This window comes from Solanum verrucosum, unplaced genomic scaffold (genome assembly GCF_900185275.1).
Source record: "Solanum verrucosum unplaced genomic scaffold, falcon-dt-bn FXZP01000280.1, whole genome shotgun sequence".
Lineage (NCBI taxonomy): Eukaryota > Viridiplantae > Streptophyta > Magnoliopsida > Solanales > Solanaceae > Solanum > Solanum verrucosum.
The window spans coordinates 479931-495755 of NW_026019982.1; the positions used below are offsets into that span (position 1 = coordinate 479931).

At 30.7% G+C, this 15825-nt stretch overlaps 2 protein-coding genes across 2 annotated transcripts; one reads left to right on the plus strand and one right to left on the minus strand.

Annotated features, from left to right (window-relative positions):
* Positions 1 to 5405: 5405 nt before the first annotated feature.
* LOC125817582 (transcription factor bHLH30-like) lies at positions 5406 to 7863 on the plus strand. Its single transcript, XM_049497126.1, has 2 exons — positions 5406 to 5921; positions 7149 to 7863. The coding sequence occupies exons 1-2, from the start codon at positions 5649 to 5651 to the stop codon at positions 7641 to 7643; spliced, it is 768 nt and encodes a 255-aa protein (XP_049353083.1). The 5' UTR covers positions 5406 to 5648; the 3' UTR covers positions 7644 to 7863.
* A 2178-nt stretch (positions 7864 to 10041) lies between these two features.
* LOC125817477 (ABC transporter G family member 10-like) lies at positions 10042 to 11872 on the minus strand. The gene has a single exon (XM_049497009.1). The coding sequence runs from the start codon at positions 11866 to 11868 to the stop codon at positions 10042 to 10044; it is 1827 nt and encodes a 608-aa protein (XP_049352966.1). The 5' UTR covers positions 11869 to 11872.
* Positions 11873 to 15825: the final 3953 nt, after the last annotated feature.

The following is a 15825-nucleotide window of genomic DNA, read 5'->3' on the forward strand; positions in this document are numbered from 1 at the left end:
GGCAAAAAAAGTAATATATACTGATGGTGGTATAAAATCTCTCTTTACAATATTAATGAATTTTTTAATCTTTGATAGCAAGTTACTTTATCACTTTCTATTAGATTATTAATTAAAGAGAAAATGGCCAAATGATCACCCAATCTATTACCGGATTTTCAACTACACACTTATACTTTACGGGGTTTTATTACCTCCCTGAGTTATTTTAGAGTGGAATTATTTCCTCCCTGAAATGTCTTTATCAGGCATGTATCTTTGGGTGAAATACACACACTTGACACGTATATTTCACCATTTAATATTTATTTTTTTAAAAGGTACTCCTCCTTCCTCTTCCTTTCTTCCCCAATCATTTTTTCAATCCTAATTATAATAAACACTATTTTTTACCTCAATAAATTTCTATATCTCTAAAAATTTATAAAAACAAAAATTCAAGTCCCCTTTTCTCTTCCCTATTCTTTATTCTTTCTCCTCTAAAATTTTCATGATTAATTTATAATTTAAGTTTTTGATTTTGATTCTTCATGGGTTTTAGGAGAACATGTAGGATGCTTCTTTAAAAATGTAGAAGAAATTGTTTTGTTTTAGTTTCTTTTAATAAGTTTGAAGATATTTTTTAAATATACAATTACTTCACTTTGATTTTGTTACTCTTGAGTACATGACTTTAAAAAAAATTAATTAATGGGTATGATTTTTAAAAATAAATTTAATTTGTTAGATATGTTTTAAATAAGTCTATTGAAAAATTATTTATTCATAAAATGCATTAGTTGTTGATAATTTTTATACCAAACATCTATTGAAAAAGCTTCAATAATGAAAATGGTGAAAAATGTATAGTTTTATACATAAATAAGAAGAAATAAAGAGAAAGAAAATTAGAAAAAAAATGGAAATAAAGAAAAAAATAGGCAACTCACTCTCTCAAAGAAAGTGACATACACTTTATATGTCTACTCAGCACTTAACGAGTTATTTATTCCATTTAAATGTAATTCAGGGGTAATAGAACTCCCGCGAAGAATATGTGTGTAGTTGGAAATCCAGTAATAGGTTGGAGGTCATTTGACCATTTTCTCTTAATTAAATAATATTTATCAAAAAGTTTATCTATATAGAGTTATATCCAATATAAAATACTTAATTGTACATATAAACATTTCTACGAGATCTAAAACATATCTCTCTGAGGCATAATAATAATAATAATAATAATAATAATACACTCAATATAATTTCATAAATAAATTTTGAGAATAGATATACATAAACCTCATTCTACCTTTATAGAAATGATGAATTGTTTCTTATTGATCCTCGACTTAAGAGAAGTGGAATCAAAGCAGAATTGAAAATAAAATAACGATTACAAAACAACAAAATAAACAGTTATTGATTGAGAATCACGAAAGTACGCTCACACATGTTTAATTCCAACGAAGGAGGTGACTTATCACATTTATCAAAATTTGATACTTATGTTAATGAGAAATAACAAATATATACCATCAAATTAATCGAGGTACATCCAAATTAATTGATCCGTACACTACGTTATTAAAAAAATTAAAGATAATAATGTGTCATTTGAGTTGAAGGGTCTCAATATTAGAGTTGAAAAATGGAGTAGGTAAGTGAGTGATTGGCTCTTTGGCAAAGTGATGAGGTGAGCTGGTTACTAGTCACCCACAAAGTGGCCCCCTTACCCAACTGCCTTTGTCTGATGGCCTAACTTGACCATACACACACACACACAGTCTAATAGTGCATTTTCATGACTTTGGTAAACAAATTTAATTTCCTTCAAGCATTTTGTCAAAAATATGACCTTATTAGTCAAGATACCGATCAGAGTTGTATTGTCAGAAGTTTTGAGTTCGAGTTTCTCTGGGTATGAAGTCACTTTTGTTAGGGAACACATTACTCCAATATGAAACTTTTCTGTGCAAATTCAAATTTAGTCCAACTTCAATATAGATATCGAATGAGTGTGATTATTTTATATATAAGACAAAAGAGGTTATGACAGTATTCAAAAAGGGACAATAATAAAGAATAGTGAGTTTATAATGGAAGTCAGTAAGTCACTTTGGTAAGGAACAATTATAAACTTACTTTTTCTAGATTATTTTTGACTAATAGTCTAGTTGGTTAAGTTTTTACTAGACCAAAAGTTTTTTTTTTTTTAATTTTAAGAAAGGTAAGATTGGTTGACCAATTTTTAAAGAGAAAATAAGTGCTTCTAGGGAGTAGCAAAAATTGATTTTCAGAAACTAAACTTGAAAGTATTTATAAGAAAATATATTTGAAAAATTTGATTAAACATTAATTGTTGCTCAATTTTTATTTTTTCCCAAATTAAGAGGTGAGCAAACAACAATGATAAAAACGACTGAATCATCACAGTTAGGAGGTGTTAAATGTTAATTATTCGATTTGGATCAATATTTGATTAAAATCAAAATTAAATTTATATAATCAATTTTATAAAAATCAAATCAATATGATAGATATATCGATTTTGGTTTAATTATCCATTTTTTATTTGAAAAAATTATAATATAAATTTATTTTTTAACTGTTCAAATAAGAATTTGAGACAAATAAAATGAAATGGACAGTGTAATTATTTTAGTGGGTAAACGACAAATTATATGAGAAAAAAGAGGACCCCTTTAATTTACACCATAAAAGGACAAAATAAGATTTTGGACTGAAACAACTCTGAAGGTTCACTACCACATTCCTTTCACATTAGCACTTTTCCTGCTTTTTTTTTTTGTTTTCATATGGAAAATACATTATAAAGTTAAAAAAGAACTTACACATGTGAGATTTAAAATCTTAACAAAAATAAAAATACATTATTTAATAATATGCTATAACAAGTAGTATTTTTTTTTTATAATAATGTTATTTATTCATATACTAGAAAGCAATTGTCCATGCCAGTATGGGCCCGATATTATTAAGTATTATTATTTTTTTGTTAAGTTTATTTTTACGTGAAATTAAAGAAAAGAAATTTGATGGATGTAAGGTGGTGTTCGTTATGTAAAATATTAATTTTTTAATATTTAATCAGTTAAAATCTTTGCAATATATTTTTTTCTAGGAAATAATTTTTTTTTCCTTTTAAAATGAGGAAATGATTTCTATAATAGACGTATGAAAAAAAAGAAGTTACACATGATATTTTACATTGATAATGTCTTTCTCCGTTAACTTGACTATTAGTATTTTATAGAATTACTTAACGATAATGATAAAGTCAGGAAAAAAAAATTAATTTTCTTAATTTATTAAAATAAACAAGTAAAATATTATTTTATTATTATAAGAGTCAAATTAAAGATAACATTTACTATTTACTTTATTAATTATAATTAGTGGATATGAATTGATTTTCGAGAAAACTCTCAGCCAATAAGAGGATAACATTTTCCTTGATTCCTATAATTGATTCTTCTTATTATTTGTCCTTTCTACCATCTCTTCTTATTATATTATATGTTATGTCATCTCATTTTTACTTGTCATATTTGAACTTATATATTCATTAAAAAAATAACTTATAGGTTAAATAATTAATACTAAAAATATAATATAATTTTTTTTAAAAAATTATTCTTAATATATGAAAATTGACAATAAAAAATAATAATTTATTTTTAAATAATGGACAAGTAAAAGACGGATGAAGTATGTACTCCCTCCGACCCTTTTGACTTGACACACCTCTTAAGAAAATAATGATTGGTATAATGAGTTTATCATTTTACTCTTATTAATTGGTAAAGTTTTAAACATATTTACTCACTATATTTTCTTAAAATATTAATTTAATGTTAATAAATTAAAGGTATAATAGGAGAAAAAGATTTTTTTTCTTGATTTGTTAAATATATTTGACAAATAAATAAAAATGGAGAAAGTATCTATGAAATTTATGCCAAATGGAAGAGGGAAAAAAGGAAGTGGACCAAAGCCCACGCCTTATAATACTTATGGCAAATAGAAAAGTGTGGTTCATCATATTCTTCAATAACAGGGCAGAATTTGTAATTAAATAAAAAAAGATTGGACTTTTTTTAAAGCTCTTGCTGAGGTACAAAAAACAAAGAAAGAAATACAATTTTTTGAAGCAAGTTTATCTTGCAAAATCTTTTGCAAGACTTTAATAGCATTTATGGCAAATAGAATTCAGCATGGGCAGGGCATACTTTGTAATTAAATAGAAAAAAGAAGATATTTATAAGAGTTCTTACTTAGATTAAAATAACAATGCAAAAATTACAATATTTTTAAGCAAGCTTATTTTGCAATTTTTTTAAAGGACTTTAATACCTTCAAACTTTAATTTAATGTCAGAAAACTGACATGTTGAAACTGCCTCAAACTCTCTCTTCTAATTTATAAAAAAATTTAGACTGCAATAGCGAAAAGGTACATCATACTCTATGAGATAAAGTTTCTAACTTACTGATGAAATGACTTTAAATATGAGATTGTGGAAAACACAAATTAAGTTAGAAGATTAGTAGATAATACTGTGTTTTGTTATTCGTTCATACTAGATTACTAGTAGTTGTGACATTATTTCTATAATTTTTTATGCTTCGATTTATGTTATTATTTGTTTTTTTTTGTACTTCAACTATTATACTATTTTATTATGTTTATTGTTCTGTTACTGTGTTGTTGTTTTTGTTACAATTTGTTATTACTTGGTATTTCTATTACTTCTTCTTTTAGACTAATTTAAATTATTTTTTTATTAAACCGAAAGTATCAGAAAAAATATTTCTACCGTAAGGTAGTTGTAAAAACTAATATACTCTATATTTTCAAAAGCCTCACTTTATGAGATATATTTTGAAAGAAAACATGTCAATATTTGCAGCAGGATTTTATAATAAATGTCACAGATATGAGACAACTACTGTTTCTGACATTTTAAAATTTATTACATTGCAAAAAATTTATATGATTTGGTAGTCATTGCTGTCCCTCTTACCCCTTTTTATATTAGGAGTAGTTTTTTAATTAGTAATAAATATAAGATTATTTTATTTTGTGTTTAATTTGAGGTATTAGGCAGTTTTAATTAATAATGAGATAAGTTATTTCATATATATGTTGAAATAAGTTATCAAGAATAATCTAATTTGGGACAATCAAAATAATTTGTTTCCAATCGAACGAGGTGACGAAACTAATGTTGGGTTTAAATAGAGTTCTCCACTAATTTCCAAAACAAGAAACAACTAGCAGTAGTAGTAGTACATAGTGACTGTCTTATCAACAATACTAAAGTGTCCATCACTGTTCTTGGCTACCCTTTCACTTTGAGGGACCCTTCAAAATCTTCTTGTTTTTATCTTCCAAAATTTGGACTTTGGGGCTCATCACAAATCCCTCAATAATGCTTCAATTCAAGAAGAAAATTGTATCTTTTCTTGTTCAGAAACTTTGCCAATAACAATAAGTTATCTCTGTTTAAGTGATGGAAGTACCTACTAGAATTGAAAAAATAAGCAAACCCAGTCCAAGAATCTCTGTTTGGTCATCACCCACAAACCGTCCTCCTGGTGTTGTTCTGTAATTTTGAAGTGGGTGTTTTTCTTGCTGCAAAAAAGATGGATTTTTTAAGTTCTTTTAATGGGTTGAATGAGGTTTATGGGGGGTTTCAGGGTATAATAGGAAATGGGTTGTCATCATCTTCTTCATTGGTTTTGGATAATGAGAGTGGTCAGCTTGTGAAGGCAATGGTGAAACCAGGGGGAAAAGGGGATAATCAAGAAAAAGCTTTGATTGCTTTGAAGAATCATAGTGAAGCTGAAAGGAGGAGGAGGGAGAGGATTAATGGTCATTTGGGTACTCTTAGGAATCTTATACCTGGCACTAATAAGGTAAATTTTCAGTTTATTTTGGTTGGTTTTGTTTCAAGAATCAAACTTTGTCTACTGTTTGTTGTTTTTGATAGCTGTTAACATCTGTTGTCTTTTGTGCTGTTGGTACTGTTCTTTTTCTGAATGACCTGTACTGCTTTCTGTATTAATTGACTTGTTTTCTCCACTGCTGTATTTCCTTTTTCCTAGCTACTTTGATTTACAAGGGTGTTTCGGAAACAATCTCTCTTACCTCTGTGATGCATGGTTAAGGTCTGCTTACACTGAAACTTGTGAAGCCCATTGGCTAGCTCATAAGTAGATTGAGCAGAATTACAATTAGTCCCAACGTTGTCTTTTGGTGAAATTAATTCCATAATGAGTACTGTTTTACCCACTTCAACTCCCTTGGAAAGTCGGATTTTTCTTCCACTGATGTGTGGTTGGTAAACAAGGATCGGTTTTTTAGCAAGGTATAGAATGTACCGTCAAATATTTTAATATGATTACACAAGATGTAGTTTTGTTCAAGTAACGGATTCTAGCTAACTGAAAGGATCTTCTAATCAATCTAGAGATCATATTTGGGTAAGTAGAAGAGGAGTCTATTGTGTTGTTTACATACTACGCTTTGAATGTCAAGCGATTTCTTTGAATGGTTGAATAGTTCTTTTTTTCTTTGGACTGAATTGTTAATATTGCTTAGCAACTTTGGCTACAACAATTTACCCAATTAATAATAGAAGTATTTTGAAATGGCATGACACCTGATTTAGCAGTTGAGTCCTTGCAATGAATTCATCAGGTAACACTCGAGCTTTATTATGATCTCTAAACATCCTAAGCTCTGTAACTTGTCGCCATAGGGATATTGGGCTTATCGATTCTTGGAAGAATGGATGCCACTAATTTTTTTTGATAAGCAATATTGTATAAATGGTTTTAGAATTTGGTTTTGCATGAAACATAGGTTTAAAGTATGTCAGACTATAATGAAGCAACTGTAGATAGAAGAAGAGGACTAGTTTCACTGTTAGAAGTGCTCGAACTGTTAAGTAAGAAGGAAAATTCTTTCCCCCTGTTAGTTTAATCCAGCGTTATATGCATTTCTTTACATTTTAGAGGGGCAAAGGTGAGATACTTCACCTTTTGATGACGGTGAAGTTAATTTTGGTTCCATCACTATTTCACATGTCCTTTGAAGTGTTTTGAGTTTAATTCTAGCTAAATTGCGCATTTCTATTATAGATGGACAAGGCTGCTTTACTTGCCAAAGTCATCGGCCACATAAAAGAATTGAGAGTAAATGCAGCAGAAGCTACCAAAGGTGTTCTAGTTCCAACAGACATTGATGAAGTTAAAGTTGAACAACAAGCAGAGGGATCTGACGGAGCCACTTATTCTGTCAAGGCATCTTTGTGCTGTGACTATAAGCATGAGCTTATTTCTGATCTGCGACAAGCTCTGGATACTCTCCCCCTAAAGACTCTAAGGGCAGAGATTGCTACGCTAGGGAGCAGAATGGTTAGCGTTTTCGTGATTACTGAGGGCAATGAAGGGAATATTGAGGATACTGAAAGGTGCCAGCTTCTTATAACTTCTGTTCGTCAGGCTTTGAGGTCAGTGCTTGATAAATTTTATGCATCCGAGGAATTCTCTTCGAGAAGTACACTATCAAGCAAGAGACGAAGAGTTTCATTTCTCAATTCTTCGAGCTCATCTTCTTTAGGGGATTTCTGGTGAATAATGTGTCTTATTTACTGCATTTATTTATCAACTATATAATGTATTACGTAATGATCTCACGGGCTAATGGCATACGTCTTAGCATGCATATCCTCTGATAAAATGGATATGCATGCTGCTACATATGTCTTCCCTTTGTAAATGGAGAACGTGTTGCACTAAGTTGCAACCAGTAAAAATATAAGCAAAATTATTCTGATGTAACCGTTCCTTCGCTTTCATGATGTTGCTGTCCAGAAAATTTATATACATATGTTGCAGATTCCTCTAAAGACACCAGTTGTGCATGTGTATTGCTATGAGACATTTTCTATTTGTTCATTCTAAATTAGTTAACCTTATTTATGTTCATATTACTTTAAAGAAAAAGAGCGCGACTGCCTCCAGATTGGAATCTATCTAATAGTGTATTAGCATCATACAATTTGGAAGGTAGTAATAACATTTTTCTTGCTAATACTAACTATGAACATGGAACTTGCTGGAAACTGGAAAGTATTGAATCTTTAGTTATCTATTGCCTATTTAAGGATGGTGTTTGATTGATACTCCAACACAAGTGCTATAATGTATTTAATGTTGGCCTGTGGCATGCCTTGTGGGTTCATGGAGCTCTTTCTTTTTCTTATTTTGTTTTCCTGTATATAATCCTTCAGTATTTGAAGTCCATTAGCCTGTCTAATCTGGATTTGCGACAGATTGGCCTACTTAAGGGGGTGTAAACTAAAGAATGGGAGCTGTCGCGGCCTTAGAAGGTTAGAGTGTTGAATAGTGTAGATATGACCCTTGGACTTAACTATAAAAGCTAGCTCATAAAGGAAGGTTTGCCCAAGTCTATTTATGTCGTTATTTTTTTTCTTTTAATTTTTCCAACAATAACACCAATCAATTACTATGCCTCAATCCATCCTAAACACTTGGAAGTCCGTTATATGAATCCTACACTGTTCATGTCTTTTCATTTAAACTCATCTCAGACCAATAAACTCATCCCAGGCCCAAGTTGTACAACATTTTATAATTAGATTATTCTGCGCATAGTTCCTTCAAATTATGTAATGTAACAAATTTTACACTATCACTTTATAATTAAAGCGAGCGTCCATTTACAACAAATAAGTGGTAGATTTTTATATAACGGACATATGACTAGCTAGCATTTATTGATTTGACATAAATATTGGATTTGGACAACTTTTTTCTCCTATCAAGCCTATTCTACATTACCATATGCTACCAAACTAGAGATTTTGTAGTTCTTAACTTACATACATTAACAATGTAATGTAACAAAATTTACACCATCACTAGTTTAAACAGTTTGTATAAGATACTACTCAACCTCTTTTTTATGTTACCAACTGACTTTATTTTACCAAATTACTCATAATTGACTTTTAAATAACCTCACAGTGTAACATTTTTCACAATGGTTAGGACATAAAGTTAAAAACCTTCCTAATATTACTAGGTCATTTCATTATTTTTCATGTTAAGGTGTGAGGTAGAGGCTGTATTTTGTCCTAAAGTTGGCCTGAGGAAGCTTGTCAGGCAAATTAAATTTGAGATTTGAACACAAAAACCCACTAATCGAGCTGAACTGGTTAGTGATGGAAGCATTTCCCACGAACCGAGAACAGAAGGATCATGTAGGCTGATAACCAGAGTAAATAGTGTCAAATTGAGGGTTGACAAATGACAGACAAAAAAGAGGGTTGACAAGTAACAAGTTGAGTATAAAAAATTCTTCCAAGTATGAGAAGATCATCCTCTGTGGGCCTATTGAGTCTTTATTTTAGTAAAATTGTTCCATGAATTATTGGACTAAGTACATTGCTTCTTAGAATGTTGTCATCCAATTATATGTGAGACGTCAACAGGTCAGACAGCTCTAAGGTTTTTTATATTCTGTGAAAAGTAGGCTGAAACTCTGCATTTGAAGACAGTAGGCTGAAACTCTGCATTTGAAGACTTTGTCAAGTCTTTTGCTGCTATAAAATATGCGAAAAATGAAGTGTTCCTCTCAATAGTCAATATAAAATGGCAAATGCTGCAATGTGTTATGCTTTAATATTCCTTTTGGCTACTACTACTAGACAAGTTGAGCCATCAAGTGTATCTTTACCTTGCAACTGCTGTATATATGACCTCATTTTTGCCATATTTTAACTCAAATGATGATTTTTGTGCTCTCTTTTTCGCGGCTGGTAAGCAAGTTGGAGTTGGAAACAACTCTTCTTGATTTTGAAAATGGAAAGGGATAGGGAAGGTTTCATTTGGAACAACAAATTTGCATGGAAAAAGATCTGAAAATGTTGCAAGAATATGAAGAAAACAAACTAATGTACTTAGATTTTCATAGATAAAATTAAAGGAATTTTGTTAGTCATTCTTTTCAACATTTGTTTCTGATAGATCTATACCAGAGAATCAGAAAGCTTAAAAACCTGTAACAAAAGATGAAACTCAACATAATAGCTATGTTAGACCACTTCTGTGACTCCTCCAGACCGTATCGTGTCAACAACTGTTCACCATACATTAGACACACTCCATCAACTTTCTGTATGCATTTCAGTTTCCCACTCTCTCCTCCATACTCATTAATCAAGAAACATTCGAACGGATACTTAAACAGACTCAGATAGTGCACAAATAGCCAGAATATAGGAATTGACTCCTTCGATATAAAGTACCCTGAGAAAAGGAAAAATGCACCTATTAGGCAACCGATAAATGACATTCCAAGGAGGAAATTTGGCACTAGTGCAGAACAGGCTGCCACAAATGAATTCCCCATCGCGAAAATCATCCAGGACACCAGAGTATAGTACGCGAATGCACTGAATTCGTACTTTAATCCTACTAGCCAGTATACTGGTATAGCATAGAGAAGAGCCACTATGAAAAGGAAAGGAAGGAATACTATAGTGTTAGCTATATTGTAGGTGGAAATTCTGTAGGCTCCTCTAGATGTTTCCCTCATTAGGATTCGCCTTTCTTCTAAGAAAATCGGTAGAGCTTCCGTGTTGGATGACAGCAAGAATGTGAGACTAAAAGCAAAGAATCCAACTTGAGATTGCAGCTCCAAATTCTTGGTGTTGTTGTTATAAGCATTGAAAAATATTGATCCCAGAATTAGCCCCACAAGTAATGCTTGGATCACCTTAGCCAAGAAAAGTTGTTTTGTCCTGAAGATGTTCCTGCAGAATCTTTGGCTCAGAATTAGTACTTCTTTCAGTGGAGAATTGGAGTAGAGAACTTCCTTATTGGTGTTTTTGTTAAGCACATTAACACTTTCTTGTTCTGTTTCACATTTTTCAATGTCACTTTGATCTCCAGAATGCAGGCATTCTGCAAGGCTATCTGTTATATCGATAGCGAATTCAAGAACATTGACATGATGAGGAATGAAATGTCCTGTGGACTTAAGTTTCTCTTCAAGAAGATGCAAAGATCCATTGTGAAGGACAAAGCCATTTGACAGCAACACAGCTTTATCGAAAAGTTCAAGAATTCGAAAACCAGGCTGATGGATGGTTAGTACAATTGTCTTACCATGATTCTTAGCCATTGATTTTAACAGATGCATTACATGAAAAGCTGAAGCAGAATCAAGACCTGAAGTTGGTTCGTCGAGCAAAACAACAGCAGGATCATGGACTAATTCAACTCCAATCGCCACTCTACGCTTCTCACCACCTGAAATAGTCCTGCTTGATTCTCTCCCAACTTTTAAACCAGCAACATGGTCCAAACCAAGCTCATTCAACAGCTTTTTCACTCTGTCTTTGGCCTTATCATCCCCTGCACGTAGCCTGAATCGCGCACTATACATCAAAGTCTCTTCAACAGTGAGAGGAGGGAATAAAGCCTCATCTTGTGTCACATAGCCTGATATTCTCCTGAAATTTGCAGGCTTCATAGGCTGATCATTAACAAGAACATGACCAGAAACACATGATGGACCAACATTTCCTGCTAGAATATCCAACAACGTCGTTTTTCCCGCGCCACTTGGACCAACAACTGCTGTAATTTCTCCTGGTTTGGCTTCACAACTCACATTCCTTAGTATATAAGTACTAGTTTTGTTGTTGTTAGCCAACTTTTTGCCTATCCATTTAAACTCATTATATTTAGGAGGTAATTTGTAGGAAAGATTTCTAGCTTCAATTTTGTATCTATCAGAATTTGATGTCTTCACAGGTAAAATTTCCATTGGGAAAAAAAGATAGAAAAGTAGTTTTTAAAGTTGAAAGTGAATAAGAAAGTAGATGAGCTAACTCAAGAAAATGGGCTCTATTTTATAGTACTTGTTAGACAGTAAGCTAATGTGAAACTATTTGCATGCATGCACTAAGTATGACATAAAGTGGCTATAATATACACATGAATTGTGTAGGGCATGGCAATGCAAGTCATGAAGTTGGCTCATTTTGACAGTTTCAAAATATATTTGCAACTGATCAAATCACCATCATAAAAAATTCCATATAAATTGAAAATATTTGTAATAGTATGTAGTCGCTCGTACATGCGATCTAATCTATGAAAAACATAATCCCTCCATTTCTATTTATATGTTATTTCACAAAAACCATGTATAAATGATCCTTTTTTTTTCTATTTTACCATTAAGATTTATTAGCCTTGAAAATATGCATTTGATCAACATAGGGAAACTAAATAATTAATTGTTCATTGGTCAAATTAATTAATCAAAATAAATTAATTCATGTTCATTTATTGAAAACTTGACTTCAAGAGTATACTAAATAAGGGTACAATAGTAAACTTACCTAGTTTCTTAAGGGACGTAAAACTTAAAATGATGACAACTAAATAGGAACAGAGGCAGTATTTGATTGTATGTTTTAGGTAAATTAGTCAAGTTAGGTGATTTTGCTCGTCTTTAGAATTTGGAAGATATAAACTATATTCGGGAAAAAAAGTATTCAAATTTTAAATATTCTTTACAAAAACTACGACCAAACACACTTCTACTCTAATTCCAACTTAAGAATTCCAAAAAAAAAAAGCGAATAATATTTGGTTTTCATAGTCAAACGTCCACTCAGTAACTCAGTTAGTTGACTATTTAAATTTTTACATTATTGGTGAAAGTTCGATTCTCTGTAAATTTTTTTAATTTTTTTTAATTTTTTTTAAAGGGAGTTTGGTAATTTTGTCTGGATCACTATTATTATTTGCCAAATTTTCAGGACTGACAAAATGAATACTGTTACATAAATGAATATCCCTTAAAATAGAAGAGTTGGTGTTACCAATGACATAGGATAAGGTAAGAATACCATTAATATCCCACTCATTTATTTTGGTATGGGGTCAGATTTTACAATTGATAAAGTCAGCACATGAGAAAATTTCTACTTGCAGTTACAAAATATTTTACTGAGCAAAACATGTATCATGTACCAAGATTTTACATACATATTTAGTGTGACTTGTTCTCTTTTAGATTTGGTGTTTTATTGTGTACTACATTTGTAACTGTTTGGCTGAGTTGTGTACTTGTGTTGTGATGGGCTTTGCATGTGATTGTAAATTGTTTGATTTGTGCAACATGAACAGTTAGGTAAATGATAGAAAGGACACGAAGTTTATTTCGAATTCACGCATTGCAGGATTCATTTTTGGAGACTACGTTTTCATGACAATACATTGTTACTACTATATGCTTTAACATACATATGGTTTATAGTACAGTTATACTCTTTTTTCCCTAACCATAGTGTATTGGAGTATTCTCGATTAACTCAGATTCACATATTTCAGGACCTATTTCTGGAGATGGCGCTTTCGATAGGATTTTTTTCATGCTTCTTTACATACATGATTTATACAATTACACTCTTTTTTTCCTTAACCATGCATAGAGTATTGGAATTAGGAATCGAGCGCCTACATGTAGGTTCGGCTGAACTCAGTAGATTTTGTTCAAATAGTGTATTTGTATTAATAAATTCATTAAATATATTAAATTTAGAACCCAATTATTATCACTTATAATCGTCATTATAAAATTCAGAATCCATAAAATTAAAATCCTAATTTCGCCTCTAAATTTAGAATACCTCTCACCCCACCCCCACCCAAACCTTTTGACTTCTTGAGTAACCAAATTGCATTACGATTATGATTTCAACTTGCATCATTTAGCTGCTTAATTTGACTGTTAAACTTATTTTTAACTAGTTTAATCAAACAATAACTATATAAAATTAGCGTTTTCAAACTCTTTTGACATAGAATGTTACAACTTAAGAGTTAACCATCAACCCTCCTTGCCGATTAACGACAAATTCAGAATTTTGAGTTTATAAATTATAATTTTTTTATATAAAATTAATTTACTAGACACTGATTAAATTAAATAAATTTCTTAACACAAATACAAAATATTAACTAAAAATATCAAGTTTTACGAAATTCCTTTAACTAAAACTCTAGCTTCGCCCCGCTCTGTTGTCAACCCCCACTGCTTGTAACAAAAAAATCATAATACAAGGAGATATTTGCCTTTTTTTTCAACCTTTAGAAAGTGATAGATATCACATTAAAAGTTGAGTAGTTGAGCGTTTACACAAATACTAGATAAGAATAAAACTAGTTTTTTTTGTTTTGTTTTGAAGATTAATAATAATTAAAGTACTATTTTTTATTCTCCTAAGATGATACAACACACAACTGTCAATTCACTACTGCATTTTGGGAGTAGCTCTTGTTAGTTATGTTCTTATATACTCTGTTCATCAACTTTTATTTGTCATGTTGCGTTTTTCGAAAGTTAATTTGATTAATTTTCAAAGTTAAATTAGATTATATTAATTCGATATTTTTAACAAAAAATTTAGCTATTCAAAAACTATATATAATATACTATAAATTTCAATTTGCATATCAATATGATAAAAAAATATATCGTAAAATGTTAATCAAAGTTTTTATAGTTTGACTCTAAAAAACGAAACTATGAAAATTAAAAATGAATGGAGGTAGTACATAGTTTGTTATAAATTACTCTATATGCTTTGAGATATTGATTTTAATATCTTGGAAATTGATTTTTTTTCTTTTATATGCATCATTTCAGCTGCCAACGCCCGTTTGATTAAATATGGAGAGAGAGGGGGAAATATCTTAAGACTATTTGGTTAATTTTGTTGTTAGGGTGAAATAACTTTTTATAATGGCGGAGTCACGAATTCTAATAAGGATATTCAAAACAAAAAGAAATGTCAAAAGAATTTAATAATTTATATGAAATTCCAAAAATAAAAACATAAAATTCGAAATGGTATTTTTATAAAAAAGTAAACGCCGATATCAAGAATGGAATACAAACCCTCCAACAAGTTTTGCAACACCTTAATCACTACACTAAACTTTCAAGATGTGTCAACACTTGTAAATATATTCATTAAATTAAATTTTGACCTATATATATATAATGTAAATTATCCGACAAAGGGGTATCGCTCGACACCCCTTGCTCTAGGGTAGATCCGCCCCAGTTTGAATGTACTGACGTGAGACTCCAACATATTGTACTGGACCATCTCAAATATTGTAAATCACATGATCATGGGAAATTCACACGTAGAATAAAGGGCTAAAAACACCTAAAGTATTTCATTCTTTCTATTTCTAAACTATCATGTATTTACTTTTTCTATCTGATTTATTAATAACTATTTATCGAAACACACCTTAGCATATATAAGTTGTTCCTTTATCCTATCTATATTGGAAAAGTGAACAATTAATAATAGGATGTATTTCGATAAACATTTGGTGATAATCCATGTATAAAACTCAAAAAAGTCAAAATATTTTAAGTGTGTTTTTGACTCGTCACTATTGTAACATTTTTTAATTTAGGACCAAAAATTATGCGAGGGCTTTTTACGAACTAATATGTTAACGAAAGATATTCATAAACAAATCAAATATGATAAGGATATTTTGGACCTTTTCCTTTAATTATATTATCTGAATTTCAGTACTAAACTAATTTGAAGTCGGTCATATGAATTTTCATATTTATTTTCCTGCCATTTGCCTTTATCTACTTTCCAGTAATCGTATAACCTAAAGTTTTTAAAATCTAAGTTGATCAAGTCCATGAGGAAGATACAACTACTGGTCTAGTAGG

What these genes read in the sequence shown, in the direction of transcription:
- LOC125817582 (XM_049497126.1), top strand. Translation starts at nt 5,649, where the DNA reads ATGGATTTTTTAAGTTCTTTTAATGGGTTGAATGAGGTTTATGGGGGG. An exon ending in TTATACCTGGCACTAATAAG is followed by an intron (nt 5,922 to 7,148) that starts GTAAATTTTCAG and finishes TTTCTATTATAG; the next exon opens with ATGGACAAGGCTGCTTTACT.
- LOC125817477 (XM_049497009.1), bottom strand. Translation starts at nt 11,868, where the DNA reads ATGGAAATTTTACCTGTGAAGACATCAAATTCTGATAGATACAAAATT.